Source organism: Suncus etruscus, chromosome 4 (assembly GCF_024139225.1).
Source record: "Suncus etruscus isolate mSunEtr1 chromosome 4, mSunEtr1.pri.cur, whole genome shotgun sequence".
Classification (NCBI taxonomy): Eukaryota; Metazoa; Chordata; class Mammalia; order Eulipotyphla; family Soricidae; genus Suncus; species Suncus etruscus.
In genome coordinates this window covers 118,073,803-118,101,573 of record NC_064851.1, presented here as the reverse complement: position 1 = coordinate 118,101,573, position 27,771 = coordinate 118,073,803, and the positions used below count along the sequence as shown (strand labels likewise).

General features: G+C 40.6%; 1 protein-coding gene across 1 annotated transcript; it reads right to left on the bottom strand.

Moving 5' to 3' along the window:
* Positions 1-1,625: 1,625 nt before the first annotated feature.
* On the bottom strand, positions 1,626-24,935 carry LOC126005973 (histone PARylation factor 1). Its single transcript, XM_049771302.1, has 8 exons — positions 24,856-24,935; positions 20,173-20,332; positions 17,930-18,119; positions 16,453-16,551; positions 9,892-10,042; positions 7,826-7,913; positions 2,271-2,443; positions 1,626-1,864 (listed from the first exon to the last, which is right to left on the bottom strand). Exons 1-8 carry the CDS (start codon positions 24,910-24,912, stop codon positions 1,733-1,735), a joined length of 1,050 nt encoding a protein of 349 aa, XP_049627259.1. The 5' UTR covers positions 24,913-24,935; the 3' UTR covers positions 1,626-1,732.
* Between the last annotated feature and the right edge of the window lie 2,836 nt (positions 24,936-27,771).

Sequence of the window (27,771 nt, the reverse complement as noted above, 5' to 3'; positions counted from 1 at the left end):
ACATCCTGAAGTACAACACTCCTGATTGATCAGATAAGGAATCCATGCTTAAGTAGGTCACAGACTACTGAGGAATACGATGAATACAAAAGTTGGGGTATAGAAATTTGACTCTTCTGAATGAAATAGCCAATGACTCATGATCTGGCATTTCAACAGTGGCTGATTTTTTTTTTTTTTTGGAAATAGAGGATAAGAAGGCAACTATGGCATCAGAAAGCTCATAGAGAAGGCCATATTTGGGTGGGTATGATACAGGTTTGACCCTGTCTGGAGTTGGTGGAAGGAAGTATGAAGTAGTTCTGATGTCAGGATCGAACTTGGGGCTTCACATGTGGTAGCCATCTGCTCTACCATAGCCTAAATTGTAGATGTTTTGAAAGTAGAATAATCAGGGTTTGCTAATGAAATGAATGTTGTGTTAGGAGTAAAGCACTTTTTTTTTTTTTTTTTTTTTTTTTTTGGTTTTTGGGTCACACCTGGCAGCACGCAGGGGTTACTCCTGGCTTTTGTGCTCAGAAATGGCCTCTGGCAGGCACAGGGGACCATTTGGGATGCAGGATTAAAAAGGTATGAACATGTAGCAACCAAACATTCAAAATCAACCTGTCATGAATTCAAGATGTTTCTAGCATCAAGCACTTACCTATGTGTTGCATTTCACAGGTAAAAAATTAATTACACATAAAGAAAGTTAAGCCCTGAACTGTGCTTAAATTGTTAAGTTCAAAACATCAGAAATATCTATATGAATACTAGAATTCAAAGAATAATCAGTTAAGTGGACAGCTGATCTCATCCAGTCAAGTGTGAGCTAATTCATGACCACAGACACACAAATACAGTTCTAGGGTGATAGCACCACAGGAAGGAATAATTTTCAGGCCAAAATGTAGTGAATGGACAGACACAATTTCATGACAGACTTTTTGTCAGGATTCAGAAAGAGCAGAATCTGGTAGAACAGCCACCTGCAATCTATAGTGGAAATCTGATACGATAATTTGCAGTGATTGCTTTCAAATATAAGTATACTGATTAATATATCAAATCCTCTGTTGTATTGTTTGCAAAATACATATAAGTCAAAGATCAATTTTTTGTTGTTATTGGGCCACACCCAGCAGGACTCTTAACATTGGCTTTGCAATCAGGGATCATTCCTGGCAGAGCTCAGGGGACCAGATGGGGTACCAGATTGGCCATGTGGAAAGCAAATAAATGCCTGCCCTACCTGATGTATTATCCCATGGTCCCTTAGATGTGTGTTTTAAAACTACACCTAATAGGATAACTGGGCTGCTTATGGAGAGAATTCAAATAGGTGCCTGCCAGTGGCATTTAAAATGCAGGCCCAGGAGAAGCTGGGTAATAAGAAATCCAAACTTCAGGCTACAGATATTAACTCAAATGTCAGAAAAACGAAATTCCTCAATGCCCTAAATGATATGCTGAAACAGGATTCCCAGGAGGCATCCCTGGGGACAGGCCTGGGGTAGTGACTTCCTGTGACATTTCAGAGGATGACCTTTGGAAGCCTTTCATAGTGTGACTTAGTCATGGCCTCTGATGGCTGAGCAGTCATTTACTTGATATGAAAGAAAACCAGGGCAAAAGCCTCACAGGAGTTCATAGTAAATATTCCAATTTATTATTTATTTTCCTTTAAAACAAAAAGACGTTTAATATGAAATACTTTAAAATCCTGTACATCAAGGTAATGAGTTCTCACTCAAGCTGTAAGCTGGTCTATGTTCTCTTTACTTCTGTTTGCCAGATGATCTTCAATGATTTCTGCGAAGAGATTCCTCTTCAACAGATTATATGCAAGTGGTAAAAGCTGGCCAGTGACTTTATGAAAATACTAGGAAAAAAAACAGTAACAACACTAAGCAGAGACTTACAGCAGATTATTTTAGCAAGAGTTAGAAAGTCAACTGAAAAACACTTCACAAAACACATCCTCTTAGCTACTTAATAGATTAAATAAATTTTGAGACAGGCATTTTGCTTAATAATCTTTCAAGACTTGTAAAGTAAATCCAATTAAACTTGAAAACTTCTGGGCTGGAGCAATATTACAGTGAAAAGAGCACTTGCATGATACCAACCCAAGTTCTATCCCTAGCACCTGCCACCACTCCTCCCTGCTCCACCCAAAGTAAGTTTATGCCAAATCCTATTCAGGCTAGGGTTTGGGGACATAAATGTGCCTATACACTGAGCTAGGGAAGTGGCGAAGGGGTTGGAGATTGGAGATTTCTACTCACATGGGATCCGTAACAAAAGAGGTCCATGCCCAACTCCAGCCCCATGCCATAGTCACATTCATCATTAGCAAACTGCACAAAGGTCATCATCTCCTGAAGAGGAGCAAAAGCTTTTAATCTGTCCTCATCACTTGCTGCCTCCACAATTGTCTTGCAGATTCTCCTGAGGTCCGCTGAAAGAGACAAAGACAATGAAATTCTACTAAGCAATCCCCAAAGGTTAAAGGATTCCCATAGCATCTTGTAGTCATGTAACAAATGCCATCTGGGGTTGCAGAATATTTAGATTTTTGGTAATTTAGGATTTGGCCATTTAAGAGCCTTTTTTCCTGCTTCATTTTCAAGCACAAAAATGGCTCACTGAAAAGATGTTACCTTTCACAAAGCAAATGAATTTAGCAATTGTCATGCTTTCCTAAGAGTTCAGATACTTTTTTTTAAATTAAAAGTCTTTCATAGTTATATTTAAAGTACATAGTGACAGTGAATTAGGGCAATTCCTTACCATCAGTGTTGACCTCCCTTCGCCCCTGTTGCCAGCATGCACCTTATACTTCCCTCCCTTTATCCCTGGACTGCTAGTGTATCTGGTCCCCTTTGTATATAACTTGTTGTAGATCTTGATTCTGTTGTTGTTGACTTTGGGTTTGGTATTTAGGCCTGAGTTCAGATAATGTTTGTAAATTAGTTCTGGGATCAGCAAAAAAATCAGCTCCAGTTTGGGAGCCCCAACTGGCCAAGCCCATTACTAATTGCCTGCAAACTCAAGACTCTTCATTGCTTCATGGTTGGGGAAACACAGACCAAGAATATGGCAGCAAACTTACAAAGCACATCCCAGGGCTGGCCCATATTAGGAGCAAGACCGAATACAAAGCCCAAGGAGAGGCTGACTTCGTTCTATTGTATCAGTGGCAAACTACTTTGTGAGACAAGAAGTCATGGCAGAATTAAGCTTGTACCAAAATCTGATCAAACTGGGTGAAAGTGCAGCCTTGGCAAAAGTGTAACTTGAGGTAAGAACATATAGAACATTTCTTAACAACAAGATATAAAACCAATTTTTTTTCCAACTGATATATTTCAACACTGTCCTCAATAATGTCTAAATATCAGCTCACAGCAGATTTCAGGATGCTTAAGAATGAAGTTACTGAACCTCTAGTTAAACTCCCTTTCTTGACAGGCTGTTCTCCTTTTTACAAATTACTTTCTTACGGACAATAAGGAATATCACTCAAAACCAACAAACGTTTCTAAGCAAGGTGGCTACTACACTCAGGCAAGGGAATGTATTAATAATCACACCCAAGAACCAATATTCTGCTGACACTGAAATAGGTGTAAGATATTAGGTCAGTGAATGTGGTAGCCATTGGGCTTTTCCTTGGGAGTTTTTGAAACAGTTTGATTTAGTCACACTTAGCTGTGAGGCCACGATTAGGGAAAGCCCAACAACAGCTTTTGAGGGATGAAAATCACATTAGCCCACAATGTTTTACCCCTTATCTTCCTGATACTGAATAGCAGGCCTGTATAGGAAACTGCAGCATTTTAAAATTTAAATCAATTTATATAACCTTCCTTTTTTTTTTTTTTTTTTTTGGCCATACTCAGCGGTCCTCGGGGCTTGCTTCTGGCACTGACTGTACTCAGGCATCATTTCTAAAGAGGCTCAAGGCACCATATTGGGTGCCAGAGATGGGCCTGGGTCCCTGGCACTGCATGACCAGAATTCTGCCCAGACCCCCTACCCCAGAAAAATGTGAAAAATAAGTGGTTCCCACAGCAGATAAGACCCTTAGAGTCTCCCAGTACAGTGCTCCATGAGCCAGCACAAACCAGTTAGGGTACCATGGAAATGAAGAGCTATTGGTTTATAGTTAGCAAACAATTTAACATTAATCACTTTCTGGCATGTTTTCTATTTAACTCTTGGCAAGTGTCTTGAAAACTTTTCAAGAAATAAAAACTGGAAAAATTGAAGAACAAGAGATAATCTGCTCACCACAGAATAGAAAAAGTATGTTTTCCCACCAAAATTCCCTGCACAATTTCACTTAATAGAAACCCAAATTTAAAATATCTAAACAAGGGGCCGGGAAGGTGGAGCTACAAGTAAGGTGTCTGCCTTGCAAACGCTAGCGTAGGACAGACTGTGGCTCGATCCCCGGCGTCTCATATGGTCCCCCCTATGCCAGGGGCGATTTCTGAGCGCATAGCCAGGAGTAACGCCTGAGCCTCAAACGGGTGTGGCCCAAAAACAAAAAAAATAAAAAATAAAAATAAAATATCTAAACAAGGGGCTGGAGAGATAAATGAGTGGTAGGGCATTTGCATGTGACCAACTTGGAACAAACCTGAGTTCAATTCCTGGCATCCCATATAGTCATCCAGCCTGCCAGGAGCAATTTCTGAGTACAGATCCAGGAGTAATTCCTGAGCACTGGTAGGTATAGCCCCAAAATGAAACAAAACAATCTAAATAACAAACAACAATAAACCAAATACCCATTAAATGTTATTACTGAAAACACCCAATGACTTAGGTGTTGCAATATTTAGTTCTTTAATCCTTGGTACAACCACCAGCTGGAATAATAAGCTATTGTTGGTTGTATCAAAGCCAAAAATGAGATAAGTAGCAAGCAACTATCTTTTAGGAAGTACTAGTTTTTCTATAGTCAGGAAAACTCAAGTTTGAGAGTCAGCAACCTCTGAAATTATGGCATCAGACTTACATAAAGGATTTGGGTGAGAATAATACTCTGATCTGACAGTTAATCACAGCACTTAGTATTGCTCAGTGAATGGTATCTTAACTGCCAACGTAAAAATATGTAGAGGCTCCCAAGGGAAAGTGGTTAGAAACATCTTTGAGATGTTCAGAACAATGGCCCAAACTGAAATACCAGTCAGTTCACTTAAACATTAGGCAAGACAAGATGCTATTAAGTCCTTATCTACATCTTGCTATCATTTCTCATGATCAAATAAGTATACAACCAAAGGATCAAATATCTGTAACGTGAAGGAAAAACAGAAAAGTAAGTAAAATGATCTTGTAACACAAAATCCCAGAATCACGACAATACAGGTTAACTGGATGTATTAAACTGGTGCGTTCAAGTTTCAGAGATTCTTTTCTCTAATAAATATGCTCAATCTTTCCTAAGAAGACAAAGTGAGGGTGGCAGGAAAGTAGGGATAATGAAGGCTGACTGGAACAGTAGCCAGAGCCTACAATCCTTCCGCAAGAGATGATCCCCTCTGGTCTCAGGGAGGACATGAAACAGAAATACACAGCTGGCAACCTATGTAACCGAACCTTCCTGCTGTCCATAATTTAAAAATAAAACAAACACGAAGCCAATTTACCAATGTTTTTTCTTAGTCTAATGTATCCAATACTATCTCTAAATCTATAATCAATATTTTGAAAGTGTTACTGCTTTCTAATCCCAAATCAGTTAAAATCAAGCAAAACCATAGATGCAGTTAGTTTTTATTTTTTTGGGTTTTTGGGCCACACCTGTTTGATGCTCGGGTTACTCCTGGCTAAGCGCTCAGAAATTGCCCCTGGCTTGGGGGGACCATATGGGACGACGGGGGATCAAACCGCGGGCCTTCCTTGGCTAGCGCTTGCAAGGCAGACACCTCTAGCGCCACCTCTCTGGCCCCAGATGGTATTAGTCCTTAATTACATCAGATGCTCTCAGTCACGTGGGGCCAGTAGCTCTGATGTCAGTTGGCTCACCCATACTCTAATTTCCCGTGGGATTCCTCTGAAGTGGCCCAGGGTGTAGTAGACATATTACACACACTCATGACAGAATATATCTTTACCCATTATTCCAGGCCATAGACTGCCATCAAGTTTGAAAACAGTTTCTTTCACCAGCTGCCTTAAAATGTGGATTTCCAGGGCCCGGAGAGATAGCACAGCAGCATTTGCCTTGCAAGCAGCTGATCCAGGACCAAAGGTGGTTGGTTCGAATCCCGGTGTCCCATATGGTCCCCTGTACCTGCCAGGAGCTATTTCTAAGCAGACAGCCAGGAGTAACCCCTGAGCAACTCCAGGTGTGGCCCAAAAACCAAAAAAAAAAAAAAAAAAAAAAAATGTGGATTTCCATGTCCGTCACCAGACTCTCATAAATAAGCCTGGTTAGTTCTATTCTGAAAAAATAGATGCCAGGGGGCCGGAGAGACAGCACAGTGGTAGGGTGTTTAATCACAGCCTTGCTTGCCTTACAGGCAGCCGATTCAGGATGGATGCTGGTTTGCATCCTGACATCCCATATGGTCCCCTGAGCCTGCCAGGAGCGATTTCTGAGTGCAGAGCCAGGATTAACCCCTGAGCACTGCCGGGTATGATCCCCTCACCCCAGCAGATTCCTAATATATGAACTAGGAAGGATATTTTGATTTACTGCTGAGTAGTATACCCCCCAGAATAGGATAAGAGAATGCTAGTGAGAAGAGTTAAGATCAGAATTTTTGTTTGGGGGGCATACCCAGAGGTGCTAAGGGGTCACTCCTGTGGTATTAGTAGGACCATGCAGTGCTGCAAATTGAACCAGGTCTCTTAAATACAAGACATGTACCCAACTCATGGAGCAATCTCATCTGTCTGATTTTCTTTTTTTTGGGGGGTGGGGTGGGAATCACACCCAGTGGCACTCAGGGGTTACTCCTGGCTCTGCACTCAGAAATCAATCCTGGCAGGCACGGAGGACCACATGAGATGCCGGGTTTCGAAACAACATCCATTCTGGATTGGCTATGTGCCAGACAAATGCCCTGCTGCTGTGCTATCTTTTCGGCCCCACCTGTCTGATTTTCTTCTTGTCAACACTGATCATTACATTTAATGTATGAATATTTCATTTCCAAAGTGTTTTTATAGCAGATGAACTTATTCTGATTTTGTACTTCTGAAAACTATAGACATATATACATAAACACAGTTTTACATATGCAGCTTTTAATAACATGTTTTAGAGACCACATGATACATATAAATGTAGCTTTTTTATAATAGATAAGCGAGTTTAGGATCTAGTACTTCTGAAGTTGAAAGTGAAACACAAATGAAAATATTTGCACAAATTACTACAGCTACAGGTACTACTTCAGTAATTACTATTTTGCAAGTTGACTAGGGTCAGAGTTTTGAAATTGTTTTTTTTTAAGTAACATAAAATAGATTAAAATTCTTTCTTTAGACTTAGGAATGTGAGGTTTTCCTTTATTACTGAAGTTTAATTACTGAGATAACAAGGTTCATATATGGGGCCAAAAAGATAGCACAGCAGGGAAGGGTGCTTACTTTGCATGTGGCTAACCAAGGTTTGATTCCTGGTACCCTAGGATTTCCCCCAAGCATGCTAGGAGTACAGAGTCAGGAGTAAGACCTGAGCACAGCTGGGTGTGGTCCCAAAATAAAACAAAAAGGCTCATGTATTTTCCTTCTATCCCATAAAAGGAAAAGGTTCCTTCACATGTATTAGTGTGCATATTCACACAGGCATATGCTTTAACAAGATCAGCCTTACCGTCTGTTTCAGGAAGTTCTCTGTACCCAACATCATTTTTATCGACTGGAACAACCAAGCCTGCACCATGAAAGGTCTTAGTCACAACCTGAATAAAAGGAACACAAATTTTAACCATGGCAAGCTGAAACAAAAACCTGTAAAGAATGAAAAGGTCCACACTTGGGTCTTTAACACTAATTGTGAAAACATAACAGTGACCTTTCATTTCAGTAAATCTGACTCCAAGACAAACTGTTCTTATTTCCTTTAAGATTAGCCCAAGTCAAATATTTAACAAACACTGACATAATTGGCTTATGGTTAAATGAGCCATTTTGAAATCTGCCCCATGACTTTATTTGTTAGGGGAGAAGATGTGCTGTTACATCTCATATGATAGGAAACAAAAAGTGTTTTCTCTATGGTCCAGGCAGCTCCGAGGTAAAACGAACTAGGCTAGGGAAGTAGCTTTTATTGGCAGGAAGAGGTGGCAGATTAGAAAGCCTCTCCCCTTCCCTTGTCAAATCCACAACCCACATTCTTGGAAATAAATAGAAATACTAGACAAATTAAAAAATGTAATGTCTTTTCTAATCAGAAATACTGTGGCAGTTTACACTTATCTGAATGGAAAATACTAAGTCTAACACTATCTAGTACTGACATGGATAAGAAAGGAGATCTTCATTGATAATGAAGTTAAAGGTCGGCTTAGAGACATTCACTGCAGAATCTGAACAGATTGTAATATACATTTTCTCTCCTAGAGTTCTTGAGTTAAGGTCCTTAAGTAGAGTACTCTAAGCAAAACTTGACAACTACCTCCTCCAAGAAACACCTTGCACACAGTCAATAGACCAGAGCTATCAAGAAATGAAACTGAAGGTCAGAAGTAGAGCACTTGCCTTGCATGAGTGTGTTCTAAACTAGATCTCAGGCGCCATGGAGAAGTTAAAGAAACTCTTAAGCAAAACAAAATGTTAAAGTAAAAGTGTGAGAAATAGCAGCATGAATGATATTGATGGAAGCATCAATATTGTGTTTGTTTGGGGCCACATCTGGGATGCTCAGGGGTTACTCCCAGCTCTGCACTCAGGAATCAATTCTGGCAGTGCTCAGGGGACCATGTGGAATGTTGGGGATCGATCCTGGATTGGCTAAATGCAAGACAATTGCCCTACCACTATACTATCTCTCTGACTCCTGAAGCATCAATATTTTAAGTTCTTTTGTCTAACAACCAACAGGAACTCAGCTTGCTTTTTAGTTCAGTGCCACCCTGGCAATGGGGAAAGGTGCCTTGAGTTCCCTTTGGAATGCAACCAGAACAGAAGGATAAGGGGCAGGGGAGACAAAATCAACAAGAGAATAAAATTTATTATAGTAGTAAAATGGGTTAAGATAGATACCTTCGCCTGGGGAGTGCTGGGAGGCTTGGCAGACCCCCAGCCATCCTATCTTTTTCCCCTGACTCCAGGCCTTCCCTGGGTGCCAGCTCAGATGGCCAGAAGTGGGTTCAGGTGGACTCTTAGTGGTCCTCAGGCTTCCCCCTTACCTCTCCCTACACTAATGGAAATGCACTTTGGGAGGAGGGCGGGCCGTTTTAGTACTGGTTTATGTTGGGACAGTCACTGGAATTTTTTTCTCCTTGTTTTCCTATTGATAGTATTGTATGCATATATTTTATATATCCGTAACATCCATCTTGTATTATGACCTTGATACTGCCCTAAAAATCTCATTTCTAATATTTTACTGCCTCAGTTCCAACCCTTATTTCCCCCTATCTTCTCAGTAGATGCAGCTCATGACATGAAACACACCACATAGAGTGATGAGTGCAGTTAGAGAAATAACTACACTGAAAACTATCATAACAATGTGAATGAATGAGGGAAAAAGAAAGCCTGTCTCGAGTACAGGTGTGGGTGGGGTGGGGAGTAGGTAGATCCGGGAAATTGGTGGTGGGAATCCTGCACTGGTGAAGGGGGGTGTTCTTTACATGACTGTAATCATACAACTACAATTATATTTGTAATCACGGTGTTTAAATAAAGATAATTTATTAAAAAAAAGATAGATACCTTCTTATTTCTCTGTTTCATCTTCATTGTTCTTTGTTCCAGTGAGTACCCCAATTCTCTGGCTGCTTTGGTAAGTTTTTCATCTATGTTTTTCAAGAGATTAATTTTCTTTTTATCTGTTACTTCCTTAAGTTTCTTCATTAGAAATAATCTGAATAAAAGAAGTCCTGGTTACACATAAGGCCATTTAAATACATAAGCCACTGGAAGTTCAAGAAGCTAATAAGTTAACAATCTCTCCGGGGACAAAGATAGTATAGGAGTAAGGCGCTGACTTTGTATGCTGCTGACCTCAGTTCAATTCCCAGCACCTCGTGTGGTTCCTCTGAATCCACCAGGAGTGATCCCTGAGCACAAAGCTAACAGTACCCCTAAGCACAGCCACATGTGGCCCACAGCCCAAAACTAAAAAGCTCCAATCAAACAAGCATAAAATTTCATGCAAAAAAGAGAATGCCACCTAATTATTAACAGTTCTTCTAGAATCTCTAATAGATAGCATGGGAAAAGCAGTACTTTGTTGTTGTTTGTTGTAGAGCCACATCATACAGTGCTTAGGGCATATTCCTGGCTCTGTACCCAGGGATCACTACTGGTAGGCACAGGAGAATCATATGGGGTATTAGGGATAAAACCTGGGTAGGCTGAGTGCAAGGCAAGAGCTCTCCACAATGTGCTATCTCTACAGCACAAAGCAGTGTTTATCAATAAAAGCAGCCAGTCACAGAAATAGTAAACATGATTCAAGTTTGTATTATCTCTGTAATGCTCTACAATATATAATGAATATTTAAACACCTGAGAATAAGCCAAGTTTTAAGCCACAGATAGGGCATCCTCCCACAAAAAGAAAAAAAATAGCACTTAGAAACCAAAAAGATCTTTTTAAAGAGCCAAAGAACAGTGTTATAATATTTAAGATAAGCAGATTCCTAAAAAGGCTACTTTCCAATCTGGGCTAACATAAATTTAGAAAATGTAAAGGGAAATAAAGCTACTTCATAAAGTTATACAAAAACAAATCAATACTTAGGGGCTTATACTTATACTTAGGGGCTGGAGAGAGTACAGTAAGTAGGGGGTTTGCCTTCATGTGGCTGACCTGGGTTTTATCCTGGCATTCCAAATGGTCCCCCAGTGATTCCTGAGAGCAGAACTAGAAGTAACCAATGAGCATTGCTTGGTATGGCTCAAAACAATAAAACAAAAAGAACTATTGCAGGGGTCTCAAACTCGCGACCCAGGGCCGTTTGTGGCCCTCCATCAACATTTTGTGGCCCTGCCCTAAAGGAATCTTTTTTTGTTTTGTTTTAGTTGTTTGGGTCACACACCCCAATGTTCAAGGCTTACTACTGACTTTGCACTCAAGGATCACCCAACTTTGCCTCCTGCAGCCCGCAGGTAAATTGAGTTTGAGACTCCTGATTTAGAACCACTACCCCTGAACTCTAACAAGTCAAGGAGCCCAACTCCTTAACTCCTGATCCTCTGCTCACTCTTCCCTCTTTCTAAATGAGATTAATCTCCCAGATCCAGGAGAATCCACCTTTAGGACCTTTAGAACAGGAGGTGGATTCTCTCCTTTCTGGTTAGGTTCTAGGAGCCTTCACATTTGACTTCCACCATATCAATGGGCCCAGCTTCACGTCTCCCGAATTATGTGGCTTCATATGTGACCACATATCAGCTCCACTTATAAAATCTCACACTGCTCACAGTTCTTCCTGTGAAAAACTTCTGCTCACAGAGACTTCTTGTTACTGAGTGAAGCAGGAAAGAAGCAACTCCCAACCTAATCTCTCAGAGACTCCGAGGGGAGCATCTACAAAGTTATGTCCACAGCACAGCAGGAATGTAGCAAATATATGGGGAAGAAACAGAGAAGTCCTTGGTGAATGAAAACAACATGAAAATATCAAACAGCGGCCCGGAGAGATAGCACAGCGGCGTTTGCCTTGCAAGCAGCCGATCCAGGACCAAAGGTTATTGGTTCGAATCCCGGTGTCCCATATGGTCCCCCGTGCCTGCCAGGAGCTATTTCTGAGCAGACAGCCAGGAGTAACCCCTGAGCACTGCCGGGTATGGCCCAAAAACCAAAAACCAAAAACCAAAAAAAAAAAAAAAAAAGAAAAGAAATTATCGATCAACTCTGTAAATTCTCAGAGAATGATTTCAATAATAACATGGTGAAGATGTTTAGTGAGCATAGAGAAATGAGGGCACATGTAGTCAGCAAAGTGCAAGATGTAAAAGCCAACACGAGAAAACTATAATCAAAAATGACAGAAGAGTATAGTTGGAATTAAAAATATCAGTAGAACGTATGACCAGCAGAATAACAGCAGTTGAGAAAAAGAGGAACTCCAAATAATGAAAGAAACTTCTAGAAAACAGAAAATGGATAAAGACACACCAGAGAACTAGGGGAAAAATTCAGGAGAAACAATATTAGAAACAATGGAGTTCACGAGGAACAGGAAGGCAAATACGATGATGAAACTCTATTTACAGAAATCATAGATGGGGCCGGAGCGATAGCATGGAGGTAGGGCGTTTGCCTTTCATGCAGAAGGACAGTGGTTCAAATCCCAGAATCCTATATGGTCCCCCAAGCCTGCCAGGAGTGATTTCTGAGCCTAGAGCCAGGAGTAACCCCTGAGCACCGCTGGGTGTGACCCCCCCCCAAAAAAAAAGAAATCATAGATAACAATTTCCCAGAACTGAGATTCTAGAGATCTGAAGGGTACCAGCAAAAACAGACCCAAAAAGAAAAATTCCAAGACATTGTACTTGGAATGACAAAAGCCAGAAACAGAGACAGAATACTGACAGTATCAAGAACAAAAAGGTAATCTATACAAAGGAAAAATCTTAAGATTCACAACAGTTATCAAATGAGACTTCATGCACCAGAAGAAAATAGAGGAACATAAGTATCAAGTTCAATGAACTGAACACTTCACTAGGAATATTCTACCCAGCTAGATTATCATTCAAATTTGAAGGAAAGATACAGGGTTTTGGAGACAGGCAATAGTTTAGGGAATTCAAAGCCTTAAAACCAGTTTTGTAGGGCCCGGAGAGATAGCACAGCTGTGTTTGCCTTGCAAGCAGCCGATCCAGGACCAAAGGTGGTTGGTTCGAATCCCAGTGTCCCATATGGTCCCCCGTGCCTGCCAGGAGCTATTTCTGAGCAGACAGCCAGGAGTAACCCCTGAGCACCGCTGGGTGTGGCCTAACCCCCCCCCCCAAAAAAAAACCAAAAAACCAGTTTTGTAAGAAGTGCAAAGAGGCTTCTTTAAAAGAAAAGATAAACTTCTTAGCATTTAGTGGCATTGGTATGGCACTCACTCATAGCACTATGGTTGCCCTCTACTAGGTTAAGCAAGATTAATTCCTAGCTTGCTAAGGGATTTTGTTAATTTTTAAGCATAAAACATTTCAATATCAAATGTTTTATGTCTGATCAGATTATATTTTTACATCCATAGATATGCTTATTAAAATCTTTTATTTATTAATGCAGATACTTAAGTATCAATATATTTTTCAACATAAATAATGGGATCAGAGGGTACAGCAGGTAGGGTGCTTGCTTGCCTTGTAACAGGCCAAGATGGGTCTGATTCCTGGCACCACATATGGTCCCTGAGCCTCACCAGGATTAAGCCAATCTCAGTCCTATTCCATAGGAGGTTAGTAACAGAGTTAACCCTGAGTTCCACTGATGTGGTGCCAAAAAAAAAAAAAAAGAAAAGAAATTTAAATACTTAAATTACAGAAGCATACTTTGGGGCTTTATTTAGATATTTGGAATACATATTAAAAATGTTTTGGAGAGAGAGCAGGACCTATGGCCTTATGATCTGTTAAAACTGGACTTCAAATATAGAGGTTTGAAAGCATAAACTGAAGAGCAGTTAGCAAAGACTCAATCTGTGCACTAGGCATTCCTGAGAGCTTCAAAGAAGATAGGTTTAAAATTACAGTGACAGTTATTTTAGAGAAAAAGAAAAGGGAGTGGGGGGGGGGAAGCACTCCTAATTTTGTTGTCCAATGACAAATATTTTTAAACTCTAAATCTATGTAGAATTTTTTTCCCTAAGCAAATTACACAAAACGAAAATGAATTCATCTTGCACTATATTTACTTGCTTTCTTCACATATTAAATATCTTTTCAAATCAAATTAATATCTCAAGGTTATGTATGGCCATTCTATATCTACCAAGTTTTCCCTAACGCTAGATACGTGTTCTCTCTCTCCTCTCTCTCTCCTCTCTCTCTCTCTCTCCTCTCTCTCTCTCTCTCTCTCTCTCTCTCTCTCTCTCTCTCTCTCTCTCTCTCTCTCTCGCTCTCTCTCTCAGGGCTTACTCAAGGCTCTGCACTCAAGGCTCACTCCTGATCGATCTGGGGTTCCAGGGAATCATATCTGGGTTAGCCACATGTAAAGCAAGCTCTTTACCTGCTGTACTATATCTCTCAGCCTCCAATTTTCCATTTTTATAAATAATTTAAAATTATACATATTTGTATATCTGTTCAAAATATTGTTATGTAACCAAAAATTCAACTGTTAATTTAAGAGTATAAATCCTTATTTATTAGTGAAAACACTAATATTTTTTTGTTTTGTTTTGGGGCCACACCCGGTGACACTCAGGGGTTACTCCTGGATATGCACTCAGAAATCGTTCCTGGCTTAGGGGACCATATGGGAAGCTAGGGGATCAAACTGTGGAGTATCCTAGGTAAGCGCATCCAAGGCAAGCACCCTACTGCTTATGTCACTGCTCCATCCCCTGAAAATATTAATCTTAATATTTGGAATAAATGTTTGGTATTCTTGGAATATGCTTAATTGTTATTCAAACTATTTTCTATGAAGCTTTTTTTATAAATAGTAAATACTTCTTATATTTTAACTATGATAAAATATTATAATACTTAAATACTAGCCTTCACTGACTCATTTCTTTTGTTACTACTCAATCTTACACAGAGAGACTTTATTTCCTATAGGCATAAAACTAATTTGTAATAAACTGTTTACCTTATAGAATTTATTCAAGGTGTTATAAAAATATGCTTTCTGGTTTTCACCTAAATACTTTTTCCTTTTTACTTTGTGTTTTTACTTTTTTTTTTTTTTTTTTTTTGGTTTTTGGGTCACACCCGGCAGTGCTCAGGGGTTATTCCTGGCTCCAGGCTCAGAAATTGCTCCTGGCAGGCACAGGGGACCATATGGGGCGCCGGGATTCGAACCGATGACCTCCTGCATGAAAGGCAAACGCCTTACCTCCATGCTATCTCTCCGGCCCCGTGTTTTTACTTTTATATTTTATTTTTATTTTACTTTGTGTTTGCCAATAAGCTAAAAACCAAACAAAACAACAAGAGTCTGATTATTTTAGATAACCACCAAAAATAATGGGGGAAGGGAGTTTGGGTCACAGTTGGTTACTACTGGCTCTGCACTCACAAATTAATTACTCCAGGCAGTCTTGAAGGGGATGCCAACGATTGAATTTGGGTTAACTGCATGCAAGACAAATGTCCTATCTGTCATGCTATCTCTCTGGCCCCCAATATTTTTTTGCCTTGTTTTTGGGCCACACCAGGTGGTACTTGGGACTGACTTCTGGCTTTATGCTCAGGAGTCACTTCTCCTGGTGAGGCCCTTGGGCCTGGATGTGGCTGCAGCTGAGACTGTCTAGCTGGCCCTCGGCCTCGTGGGGGTTGAAAGGCAAAAGTCAGAGAATCGATTTCACCAGCACTAGTTCCACAGTTCCACAGGCTTGGGTCTGGGTCTCTCTTGCCAGCTCTTCACTACCTATTTCTTTTTTTTTTTTTTTTTGGTTTTTTTTGGGCCACACCCGGTGACGCTCAGGGGTTACTCCTGGCTATGCGCTCAGAAGTCGCTCCTGGCTTGGGGGACCATATGGGACGCCGGGGGATCGAACCGCTACCTATTTCTTAAGGGTGGCAGAGACCAACTGTACAGCACGTTACTTCCGTCCCCTGTTCTGTCACCCGTCCTCATAACTGTGTCCAGGAGGATGACCCTTCCTTCGCTCTTCCTTGGACTGATGAGCCCTTACTTCACTGTACCTGATTTTTCTTTCGGAGCTATGAACAATGAGTTCCTACATTCTTGATAATAATTTTTAAATGTCTAAAAATATTTTATTTTCCCCTGAGAATATAAGATTAAATACCTGAGATTAAAAAAAAAAAAGTTGTACAGGTCCAAAGAAACAGTTTATCAGATAGGGTGCAGATTTGATGCCCATTACCCTATATGGTCCCCTGAGCACCGCCAAGAGTGATCCCTAGAGCACTTAAGCACAGCAAGGTGTGCCCTAAGACAAGAAAAAAAAAAACTGTCTAATAAATGTTATATTTTGGTATGAAAAGTAGCAGATTAAAAGTATGGATAGAAATGACAAAATCATAGAAATAACTTCTGGAACTTTAGAATTGTTCAGGTACTTCAATTTCTCTTACAGTACTTAAAAATTGTGAACGAATTATAAATAGGAGAATAAAAGATGTTCTTACTTGACTGCAGCAAACACATTATCTCCACTTTGAATAATTACACAATTTTTCTTTGCTTCATTTGTTCCAACATATACAGGAAGTTCATCAGGTGAATCCCTGTTTAAGCAAAAAATAAGAAAACATTTAGGTAAGCAAAATCAGGTACACATGGTAGGTAAATAGAATTTTAGGCCTACTGATCATTGATATCCTGTTTTTACAAAATAAGAATAATTTGCCAGATTTAAACGACAAGTTGCCTAGAACATCTATAATAATTTCAATTCCTATAACTTAGAAGTAACACTCTTAGGAATTACTTTATAGCTAAATATAAAGCCTAGGAGAATCAAGTCTGTCAAGGATATAGAGCTAAATTACACAGAATTATCTTTATCATAGTTTTGTAGTCTTTTTTTGTTTTGGTTTTGGGGCCATACCCAGCAGTGCACAGGTAATTCTCTTAGCTCTGTGCTAAGGGAACATCACTGTTGAGGCTTGGTATATGTGGTTCCAGGGATTGAATGGAAGCTGAGTGCCCTATTATCTCTCCAGCCTCCTAGTCTGTTATTTAAAGAAAAAATGGCAGAGAGACAAAAAGGGATATAATAGACAGGATTATAAAACAGAGGTGAGAGGTTTTTATTCACATAGAAAACCAGTGCCTCTTATTTCATAATGGAGGAAGTCAATAGAGAAACGAATTGACACAGCTGAGGTGGTAGAATCAAAAGGCAAAGGCAGAAACCCAGGCATGAAATCCCCTTCACTTCCCTGTGTGTATTCTGTGTGTTCTGCTACATGGTTGCGAGTCTCCCAGGCATGTCTCTTCTACTATCACACAGCTCGTCTTCACACACCTTGTGTGTAAAAGACATTGCCCTCTCCGCCTACTGATAATTTTTCAATGTTCTCAGGCTACTTCCATCTTGCCACTCACTTCTTTGAATATTCCTACCAGTTATGTAAAATTTTTTTCCCCAAAAATTAAGTTTCGATTGAGATAACAATGGTTCACTAATATGAATGCTTACATGTTTTAAGGATATAATATTTCAATACCAGGCCTACCAAAATGCCAGTAAAGTACATGCAATTATCATTTTTATTTATTACGAAAGAGAAAACTGGGTCATAGGAAATCAGTCACTAATGATGGGCACAGGGTGTCCCAGATGAAGGAAAAAACAGTGAAAAAGTTTGTTTCACCTCATAGTGCTTCCATGGCCTCTGGAAGTACCAAAATGAAGAAAGTCACAGCAGCCACCTAAATTATCTTTCTTGGGCAAAAGGGCTCTCTGAAGTCAAACCAGAAGCAAAGCTTAGCCACAAACGAAAGACAGTGAGACTCAACCTGCTGGTCAGGATGGTTACAGCAAGAACACATGGCCTTTGTAACTGGCATTAAGGAAAATAAGACCTTCCCTTTTAACATGCATAAAACGCTTTTTGTTCCTGTTAAGAGGACATTTCTACAGAAAACTAGATCTTTTACCTGAAATAACCCATGTGGTACTGAGTTTTTTGATCTCCAATAATAATGGTCTGAAACTCTGGAGGATCATAAAAAAATCTCCAATGAAGGTTAAAATTCAGGCTTGCTGATTTTTTCCTCAGTTTATGTTTTCCGGCAAGGATATCATAAGGGCCCACTAACTGAAGTCCAAGGCTTGCAGAAAGTGAATCTAAAATTAAAAGTTTATTTTAACAACAGCTTTCTGAACACAGACAAAAATAAAATGCATTTTACTTTTACCAGTGAACTGTTTCTATGTCTATGTCATTGATTGCTTCATTTTGATGGTTTGGATTTTTTTGCCACACACACTGGTGCTCAGGAGTTACTCACCTCTGAGCTCAGGAATCATTCCTACTTTGCTAGGGGGAACATCTGGGATGCTGAGGACTAAACTCATGTTGGCCTCCTACAAGGCAAGTGCCCTTCCCGCTGTCTATGTAAATATCTTAAAGTTGCTAAAGCAAAAGAAAGAACCTTTAGTTACATGTAAATTACAAACATGCATGGAAAAGACATGAGATCAATGAAAACATGGCACTTAATTTGCTCTTTCCTTTTAAATTTACCTTAATAGGATCTGTTCCTGTCGCACCCTCTTTTGGCTGAAGCAAACTATAAATTAAGTCTAGTCCAGTTTCTCAACCTGATCTCCATGGTGGCTCCCTCTAATCTTGTTTCTGTACTATGACAACCATTCTATGGATTGGTCCCAAATTCACAAGCTGTGGTGCTCTGTTCTCCCCACGCCAATATGCTGGGAATAAATGAAGTTCCAACTATCCCTGGTTGATAAATGCTAGCCAGACTTTCTTTTTTTTTTTTTTTTTTTTTTTTTGGTTTTTTGGGCCACACCCGGTGACGCTCAGGGGTTACTCCTGGCTATGCGCTCAGAAGTCGCTCCTGGCTTGGGGGACCATATGGGACGCCGGGGGATCGAACCGCGGTCCGTCTCCTAGGCTAGCGCAGGTAAGGCTTACCTTACCTCCAGCGCCACCGCCCGGCCCCAGCCAGACTTTCTTAAGAGTCATATACAGTCTCATTACTATGTTGTTGGCCTCAAATACCTGTTAGTATACCCAGATGAAGGGAGAGAGACAGCAAATGAATAATTCATCAAAAAAAAATATATATATATATTGGGCTGGAGTGATAGCACAGTGGTAGGGCATTTGCCTTGGACGCAACTGACCCAGGATGACCTAAGATTAATCCCCAGCAACCCATTTGGTTCCCCAAACCTGCCAGGAGCCATTTCTGAGTACAGAGTCAGGAATAACCCCTGAGTGCTGCTGGATGTATCCCAAAAACAACAACAACAAAAGAGATGTATATGTGTGTGTGTATGTGTGTATTTTTTTTAATGAATGAATGGAAGCAATTCCTTTCCCCACTTCCACCTGCCCTAATTATCATACTCATTCCCTCCCCTCTTTGACAGTCACTGTAGACAATCCTAATCCTATGTGATCCCATCTCATTTCTCCATTCATAGATCACAGAAAGAAAGTTAAATATAACCAGTATTCTAGATAAGTGTTGACAAACTCAAATGCCAAGGATTTAACCCAGGTCTGCCACATGCAAGGCAAATGCCCTCCCTGCTGTACTATTGTTCTCTGATTAGTTTCTTATGTAACACCCCAGAGACAGTACAAGCACATAGAAAATCGAGGTGCATCACTGAGTTTTTAAAAATACTAAAGGTACGGCTGGTCCGATGGCAGTGGTTTATCAGAACTTATTAACGTTAGTATCACAAAAGTTGGCATATAACACCCCCCCCCCCCGCCCCCCGCTCAATTTGACTGGCTTAAAAAAATACTAAAGGTACACAGTTAACACATTCCTTTTCACTTCAATATTTCAGGAATAATACTTTCATCATTCCCAATATATCTATTTGCTTGCTTCTTTAACTTTTCTCTTAAAAAATTCTTTTTATCTTTTATAACTCCTTTTTTTTTAAAGCTATGAGAATCCTTTGAATAAATTGGATCCTTCCATAAACCAGTTTTTGTTTCAAGTAAAAAAAACCTCACTGAATATAAGTCTAGACATCTTCCCAGAAACAGAAAATACTAAAACTCCTGCAACATCATCTGAAAGCATGCTTTCTTTTAAACTCCCAAAGCATGCAATGAAATTATTTTGCTCTCTGATCATAGTAAGATGTCGTCTTATCTTTTCCTTAGTGGAAGAATGATTCTGGAGCAACTTACCACATGGCTTCTCAGGATCCAGTTCTTCACAGAATTTCCAGAAGTGATAGAAATCTTCAGGCAGAGAAAGCTTATAATGATTTTCTACTTCTTTTCGCAGTTCACTGGGGACATCAGCTTCACAGGGTTTACTCTTCTTCACATCGATGGGCTTATCACACTAAAATGGGACATATAATGGCAGTTGGAAATGGTAGCTCTGGACAAAAGGGAAAAAAATGCGGGTAGGGAGAGGACAAGAAAAGTGTCTGCCAGAGGCTGGCTGGATGTGTGGTTGAATGACAGATGGGTAACGGGAAATTGTAGGAGGGATATGTGAGGGGATTTTTAGGATATGGAGGGGTGTGTAGGGATGGTGTTGGAACTTTGTATGACCTAAACTCAACTAGCAACTTTTTATCTCTATATCTCAAGGTGATTTAATTAAAACAAACAAATACCCCTAAAACCGTGCTTGCCAAGAAGATAGCCCAGGGGGTGGAAAAGACCTGGGAGCATTGGTGGTGAAATTGGTATTGAAGCTGGTATTGTTTATCTGAATATAAAATTGGTCTTGTAGATCTGAAACTATTTTATGAACAACTTTGTAAATCACAGTGCCTTAATAAAACATAAGTAAAATATATAAACAATCTAAAATAAAATTGACACACTAAAAGTTTGTTTCACAAATGAGTCTTCAATACATTTCCTTGAAAAAAAATTTATTACTGATTTTAGTTCAACCAACATTAAGAGATGCAACGTTTTCTTTAAAACGTTGCATAAATGAGGCCCGGAGAGATAGCACAGCGGTGTTTGCCTTGCAAACAGCCGATCCAGGACCAAAGGTGGTTGGTTCGAATCCCAGTGTCCCATATGGTCCCCCGTGCCTGCCAGGAGCTATTTCTGAGCAGACAGCCAGGAGTAATCCCTGAGCACCGCCAGGTGTGGCCCAAAAACCAAACCAAAACAAAACAAAACTCTATAAATGGTGTTTCTGATTGAAAAATCTTGCTTTTTTTTTTTTGATAAGGAAAAGTAGTTTATAATATAGTCATCAAAAGGAAATCAACACAGAGTATCTTTAATATATAATTCTCAAAGAATTAGAAAAACAGAATGTAAGAGAAAACAAAAATAAAGAAAATGCAGGTGTTGCTCCTTTTTATAAACTGGTATCATCATGTCTTTTCTTTTTTTTTTTTTTTTTTGGTTTTTGGGCCACACCCAGCCGATGCTCAGGAGTTAATCCTGGCTGTCTGCTCAGAAATAGCTCCTGGCAGGCACAGGGGGCCATATGGGACACCGGGATTCGAACCAACCACCTTTGGTCCTGGATCGGCTGCTTGCAAGGCAAACGCCACTGTGCTATCTCTCCGGTCTTTTCTTAATATAGCTTTCATGATCACACTGGAAGCAACTTATCATATAAAACAGTAATGGCACTGGATCCACAGCACCACCTGGGCCTAAGCAGCACAATAGCAAAGCAGAGTTAACAGCATTAAATGGGCACAGCCAAGGGTCACCAGGGGCTCTCTTCCATTCCCCCCAAATAGTTAAGTCTCTAATTGCCAACCAGAACTGCATCTGGGCCCCTCACTACAGTCATTACTAATCTTCCTACTTAAGAACTGATATGAGTCAGAGTGATAGCACTTAGCCAACCTGGTTGCCTCCCCGACATCCCATCTGGTTCCCAAAGCAGAGCCAGGAGTAACCTCTGAGCATTGATGGGTGTGGCCAGAAAACAAAACAAAAAACTCCAGAACTGATTATTCCCCTTTACTATTCCAAGTACAAAAAATAAAGATTATGTACTTATGTACAATGTTAAGCATCAACAGACCCTAAGGAAACTATAATACCCTAAACTCTAGACAAAAGGATAAGGTTATTTTACATTTAGAAAAGCTGGGAAACCTTTTCAATTATCACAGATGGTGGAGGAATGTGATCAAGCCTACCCAAATCTAGAGGCAGGGGAGATCACTAAAACTATAAGGCACAGACAGATCCTTAACAGAGAGAAGCCCAGTGGGCCACAAAGGCCAACCACCAAGTGTGCGAAGTTCTGACCTCATATATTTTTTTTTATTTTCCCAATAAGTTCAAGCTTACTGATGTTCCTATAGGTATTGGAATCCACAAAATGTATTTACAAATCAGATGATACAAGAGTGCATCATTCTTGAAAGAAGTGTATTTGGGGGAGATAGGTATCACTATGCCAGGGGTGAGAGCTAGGCCTCCTGGACGCAAAGGTGTTTGTGAAGTTCAAAACAAGTAGGTACTTATAATATCCAAGTAGATACTTATGTACTCATGGCAGCAAAGCGGTTATAAAAGGCAAGACCAGGACCAGTGCAGCTAGGGCTGTTTACCTTGCATGCAGCAAACCGGTGTTCAATCCCCAGCATCCCATATGGTTCCCTGAGTCTGCCAGGAGAGATTTCGGAGCGCAGAGCCAGGAGTAACCCCTGAACATTGCTGGATGTGCACACCCCAAAAATCCCAAAACCAAATCAAAACAAAAAAAGGCAAGAGAAAACAAGGCTCAGGATGGACAATGCACTGAATATGGTGACAGTGAAAGCTATGTCCTGTCTCAGTTCTGGAGTTGAGCCACGGGCTCACAGGTGACTGCTGTATTGTTAGCTAAGGCCCTTGCACTGGCCAGTAGTAACAGCTTATTATGCAAAGTGTTATAATGAATATGAGGTGATGAAAAAATAAATGAAGCAAGAAAATGGTTAAAATTTATTTTGTGGATGCAAAAAATGGATAAGGTAATATCAAATAGTAACTAATAGTAAATGTAGAACTAAAAAATAAGTCTATATACTTACTGAATACTTAAACTCATTTAATCCTCAGAACTACTCTATGAGAGAGTACAAACATCCATACTTTCCAGATGAGTATGAAGGCAACTTCGCCTACTTCCCTAATTATAAAGTGGAAACATATAAAGAAACTTAAACCGAAGTGAAGCCCAGATTCAACTTCAGGCTTTTTCTTCTGACGTACAGGAGAAAGTCAAACAGTACAGATAGAATCAAATCCCGTCCTTTTTTCTGTTTTTATTGGTCTTTAGTTCAAACACTGCCTCAAACATAAGATGCTAGGGAAAAAACTGTCTTTAATAATACCTTTTAAGAGGCAGTCTGCATAATAGTTATAATCCCTTGGGTCAACACCTAATTTCAAGTCCCCTCACCTTCACCTCTCCATGCCCATGCCCTGTTTTCTCAACTGCAAAAAGGCATCTGTAGTACCTATAGGATAGGGTTGTTACAAGGAATATGGTACTTGTAAAAATAAAAACCAACAGACAGTGCCTAAATGATGGTCATTCCTGCTAATAAGGGTATATAAACTATCTTCGAAGGGAGAATTTTCTCCAGGCAGCCTTCACACATCTGTTTGGTATCTCCAAATCCCCAATAACTAGAATTGTGGGCAGCAGTGCCTGTCAGAGGAGGCGCCTACCCATGCTGCGAAAAGTAAAGCCATCTAAAGAAGGCCCAGAGCAAGATGATTCCACTCTCCATCAGGTCTCATTCGTGACAGCTTATAACCAAGTTAGAGTAATGTTGGGGTGTGGTGATGGGCCACATCCAGTGGTGCTCAAGGGTAACCCGCGGTATTTGGGGGCTCATCTGTGATAGGGGGGGAGCGTTTCCTAACGGGTAGGCTGCATGAGAGACAATTGCCTTCACCTTTTCCAAATTCTCCAGCCCAGACACAGTCATTGGTTTAGAGCTCCACTAATCACATACCTGATTCTCCCAGTTCTCCTGCCAATGGCCACCTAAACCTGAAATCCGATCCAAGAAGATAAAAGGCAGTTTCTGCCTTCAACTCCCACAAGTGCCTACAGGGGTCTCAAACTCGCGGCCTGCGCAAACGGCCCTCGGTACAACATTTTGTGACCCTGCCCTGGAGAAATCTTCTTTTGTATTGTTTTGTTTTAGTTGTTTGGGTCACACCCCGCAATGTTCAAGGCTTACTACTAACTTTGCGCTCAAGGATCACTCCGACTTTGCCTCCTGCGGCCCCCAGGTAAATTGAGTTTGAGACCCCTGGCTACAACATCTGGTCCTCCACCACTGCCTCCTATCTCCCAGGCTCCAAGCCACCGCCAACCCTCGCCAGTTAGCACATATCCTCTGCATTCTCAAGTCCCAAATCCCTACATCCCCTTATTTCCAAAAATCATCTTGCCCTCGAAGATTTTTCCACCATCTCCCAGGGGGTGTGTTCGATTCTCTGCTCCCTTTCTAATAGATGCAGCACCTTCTACACACTGGCCATAATATAATGTCCAACAAAGACGTATGCACAGAAAAAAGCATGTGGCCTTCCTAGCCCAGCCTAGGGGGGGGGAGAAGATGGAGGTGCAGAAGGGGGCCTATTCGGTGCTTGGCGCTGGAGTCGGTTTCCAATCAATTCAGCTGGTAGGAGGCACGGATCGTCGGTTGTTGCCGCCTGAGGAATCTGCATGCCCCGGGCAGGAGATGCCAGCAGGCCACTTCTCAGATGCATAGCGGGAGATGAGCCAAGAGGGGCCGGGAGCAAGGTCTCAAGGCGGGCATGCAGAAGGCGCTGCACGGTTCCAGGAAGCTAGCCGTGTGCTGCCCCTGACAGCCCTGCTAGGACCCGCAGCCTCCCCGGAGCCCCAAGTCTCTGCGCAAGTACCTGCTGCCCCTCCCCGCCGGGCCTGCGTTTCCCGCCGGCGCCGCCACCGCCAACCATCCTGCAGCTGCAGCGCCCACGGAATCCCGCGTCCTGCCGACTGCTTCCGGGTGCCGCTGACTACTTCCGGGCTTAAGAAGAACCAATCCGCAGCCCCGCATCGCCGTATGCAAATATAGGCAAAGACCCCGCCCCTCAGGTGCTGCTGGACCACCTGGAGGTGCTGGATCCCACTCAGTGGTCCTCAAACTATGGCCCGCGGGCCACATATTGTATTTGTATCTGTTTTGTTTCTTCATTGCAAAATAAGATATATGCAGTGTGCATAAGAATTCGTTCATAAGTTTTGTTTTTACTATAGTCAGACCCTCCAATGGTCTGAGGGACAGTGACCTGCCCCCTGTTTAAAAAGTTTGAGGACCCCTGCCGGAGATGCTCAGCAGGGCTGGCTCTTGGCATCATCCTGAGCTGCCCCCAAGGCTGCATAACGGGAATTTCAATTCGTTCAAGTGTTTTGACTTTCCAGCTCAGGTGTTTCCTACTGGAGTGGCTGGATCTCTAGCCCCACTCCTTTTCTTTTTTTTTTTAATAATTTTTATTGTTACCAAAGTGAATTACAAATCTTTCACAGTAACAGTAGTATTTAAGGTACATATTTTTGCCTTTTTTTTAATTTTATAAAAAAAAAAAGATGCAAAGAGAGACGACAAGGTGAAGTTACAGTGGGAAGACAATCATCCATAAACAGAATTCTCATTTTCAGCCAAAAAACATTATGAAAAATAAAACAAAACACATGCACAATTACTTTGTCTCTCAAGTCCCCAGATTGTAGTACATTATCACATTTCTTAGCAGTACACAAAGCAATCTAAAGCCACAAAATTTATGTAACTCCTTAAACATTAAAGGCTATAGTATTGTTGACACAGTTGATCATAATACATTATTTCATTAAGGATGAGTCAAAGGAGCACAGCACAAAGAAGGTGTTAGAGTGGCAATTGTTTGCATAGGCCCAGCAAAATTTTTTTTATTTTTTTTATCTGTTGCGTTCTTTCTTTCTTTCTTTCTTTCTTTCTTTCTTTCTTTCTTTCTTTCTTTCTTTCTTTCTTTCTTTCTTTCTTTCTTTCTTTCTTTCTTTCTTTCTTTCTTTCTTCTTCCTTCCTTCCTTCCTTGTTTCTTTCTTTCTTCCTTTCTTTCTTTCTTTTCTTCTTTTTTTTTTTTTGTATTTTATTAAAACACCTCGATTACACACATGATTGTGGTTGGGTTTCAGTCATGTAAAGAACACCCCCCATCACCAGTGCAACATTACCAACACCAGTGTCCTGAATCTCCCTCCTCCCCACCCCACCCCTGCTTGTACTCTAGACAGGCTTTCTATTTCCCTCATACATTCTCATTGTTAGGATAGTTCACAATGTAGTTATTTCTCTATCTAAACTCATCACTCTTTGTGGTGAGCTGCATGAGGTGAGCTGTAACTTCCAGCCCTTCTCTCTTTTGTGTCTGAAAATTATTATTGCAAGAATGTCTTTCATTTTTCTTAAAGCCCATAGATGATTGAGACCATTCTGTGACTATCTCTCTCTCTCTCTCTCTCTCTCTCTGACTTATTTCATTCAGCATAATAGATTCTGTGTACATCCATGTATAGGAAAATTTCATGACCACATCTCTTCTGAAAGCCCAGCAAAATATGTTGTTTTTTTTTTTTTTTTTTTTTGGTTTTTGGGCCACACCCGGCGGTGCTCAGGGGTTACTCCTGGCTGTCTGCTTAGAAATAGCCCCTGGCCTGGGATTTAATGCCATCTTTATATCAAAATTTGGTGTGTCTTTTGGTCAGTCTTGTCTTAGATTAGGTCTTTCAGTTTTTCTCTTAAGACTGGTTTTGAGTCTATAAAGTTTCTGAGCTGTTTTTTGTCTGTGAAATCATGTATTCTTCCGTCAAACCGGAAAGTGAGTTTTGCTGGATACAGTATTCTAGGTGAAGCATTCATTTCATTCAGTCTTGTCACAATATCCCACCACTGCTTTCTGGCATTTAGTGTTTCTGGTGACAGGTCTGCTGTAAATCTCAAGGATGCTTGCTTGAATGTAATTTCCCCTTTTGATCTTGCTGTTTTCAGAATTCTGTCTCTATCTGTGGGATTTGTCATTGTGAATAGGATGTGTCTTGGGGTGGTTTTTCTTGGGTCTCTTTTGTTTGGTACTCTTCGAGCATGCAGGATTTGATCACATATATTCTTTAGCTCTGGGAGTTTCTCTTTAATGATGTTCTTGACCATTGATTCTTCCTGGAAATTTTCTTCCTGGGTCTCTGGGACTCCAATGATTCTTAAGTTGTTTCTGTTGATCTTATCATAGACCTCTATTTTCATCTGTTCCCATTCTTTGACTAATTTTTCCATTGTCTGTTCATTTGTTTTAAGTTTTTTTTCCAATCTCTCCTGTTGTATGGAATTGTTATGTATCTCATCTTCCACAGCACCAAGTCTATTCTCAGCTTCTGATACCCTGTCCCAGAGCTTATCCATTTTGTCATTCACTTCGTTTACTGATTTTTTCAGGCCTGTTATTTGACATGTTATTTCAGTTTGGAGTTTTGTGATTTCTGTCTTCATATTTTCTTGATTCTTATTAGTGTTCTGTTCTATTCTATTCATGGTTTCTTTGAGTTCTTTGAGTATATTCCATATTGCTACTCTAAAGTCCTTATCTGAGAGATTGATTAGTTGGTTGGTCGTTAACTGGTCATCAGAATTGTCATCTTCATTCTCTATGTCTGATGCTGGCCTGCGTTGTTTCCCCATTGTCACACTTGTATTGTGGGTTTTCCTACGTGTTGTGGTGGTATTCATTGGTTATATGATGCAGGCAACACACTTCTCTGGCTCCGCCCTTTCTGGATGGGCC

Excerpts from the sequence above, each read along its gene's own strand:
- LOC126005973 (XM_049771302.1), bottom strand. The coding sequence starts at position 24,912 with ATGGTTGGCGGTGGCGGCGCCGGCGGGAAACGCAGGCCCGGCGGGGAG. Across the intron at positions 20,333-24,855 it reads CCGGCGGGGAGGGGCAGCAG|TGTGATAAGCCCATCGATGT; the intron begins GTACTTGCGCAG and ends GTCCCATTTTAG. Across the intron at positions 16,552-17,929 it reads TACCACATGGGTTATTTCAG|GGATTCACCTGATGAACTTC; the intron begins GTAAAAGATCTA and ends TTGCTTAAACAG.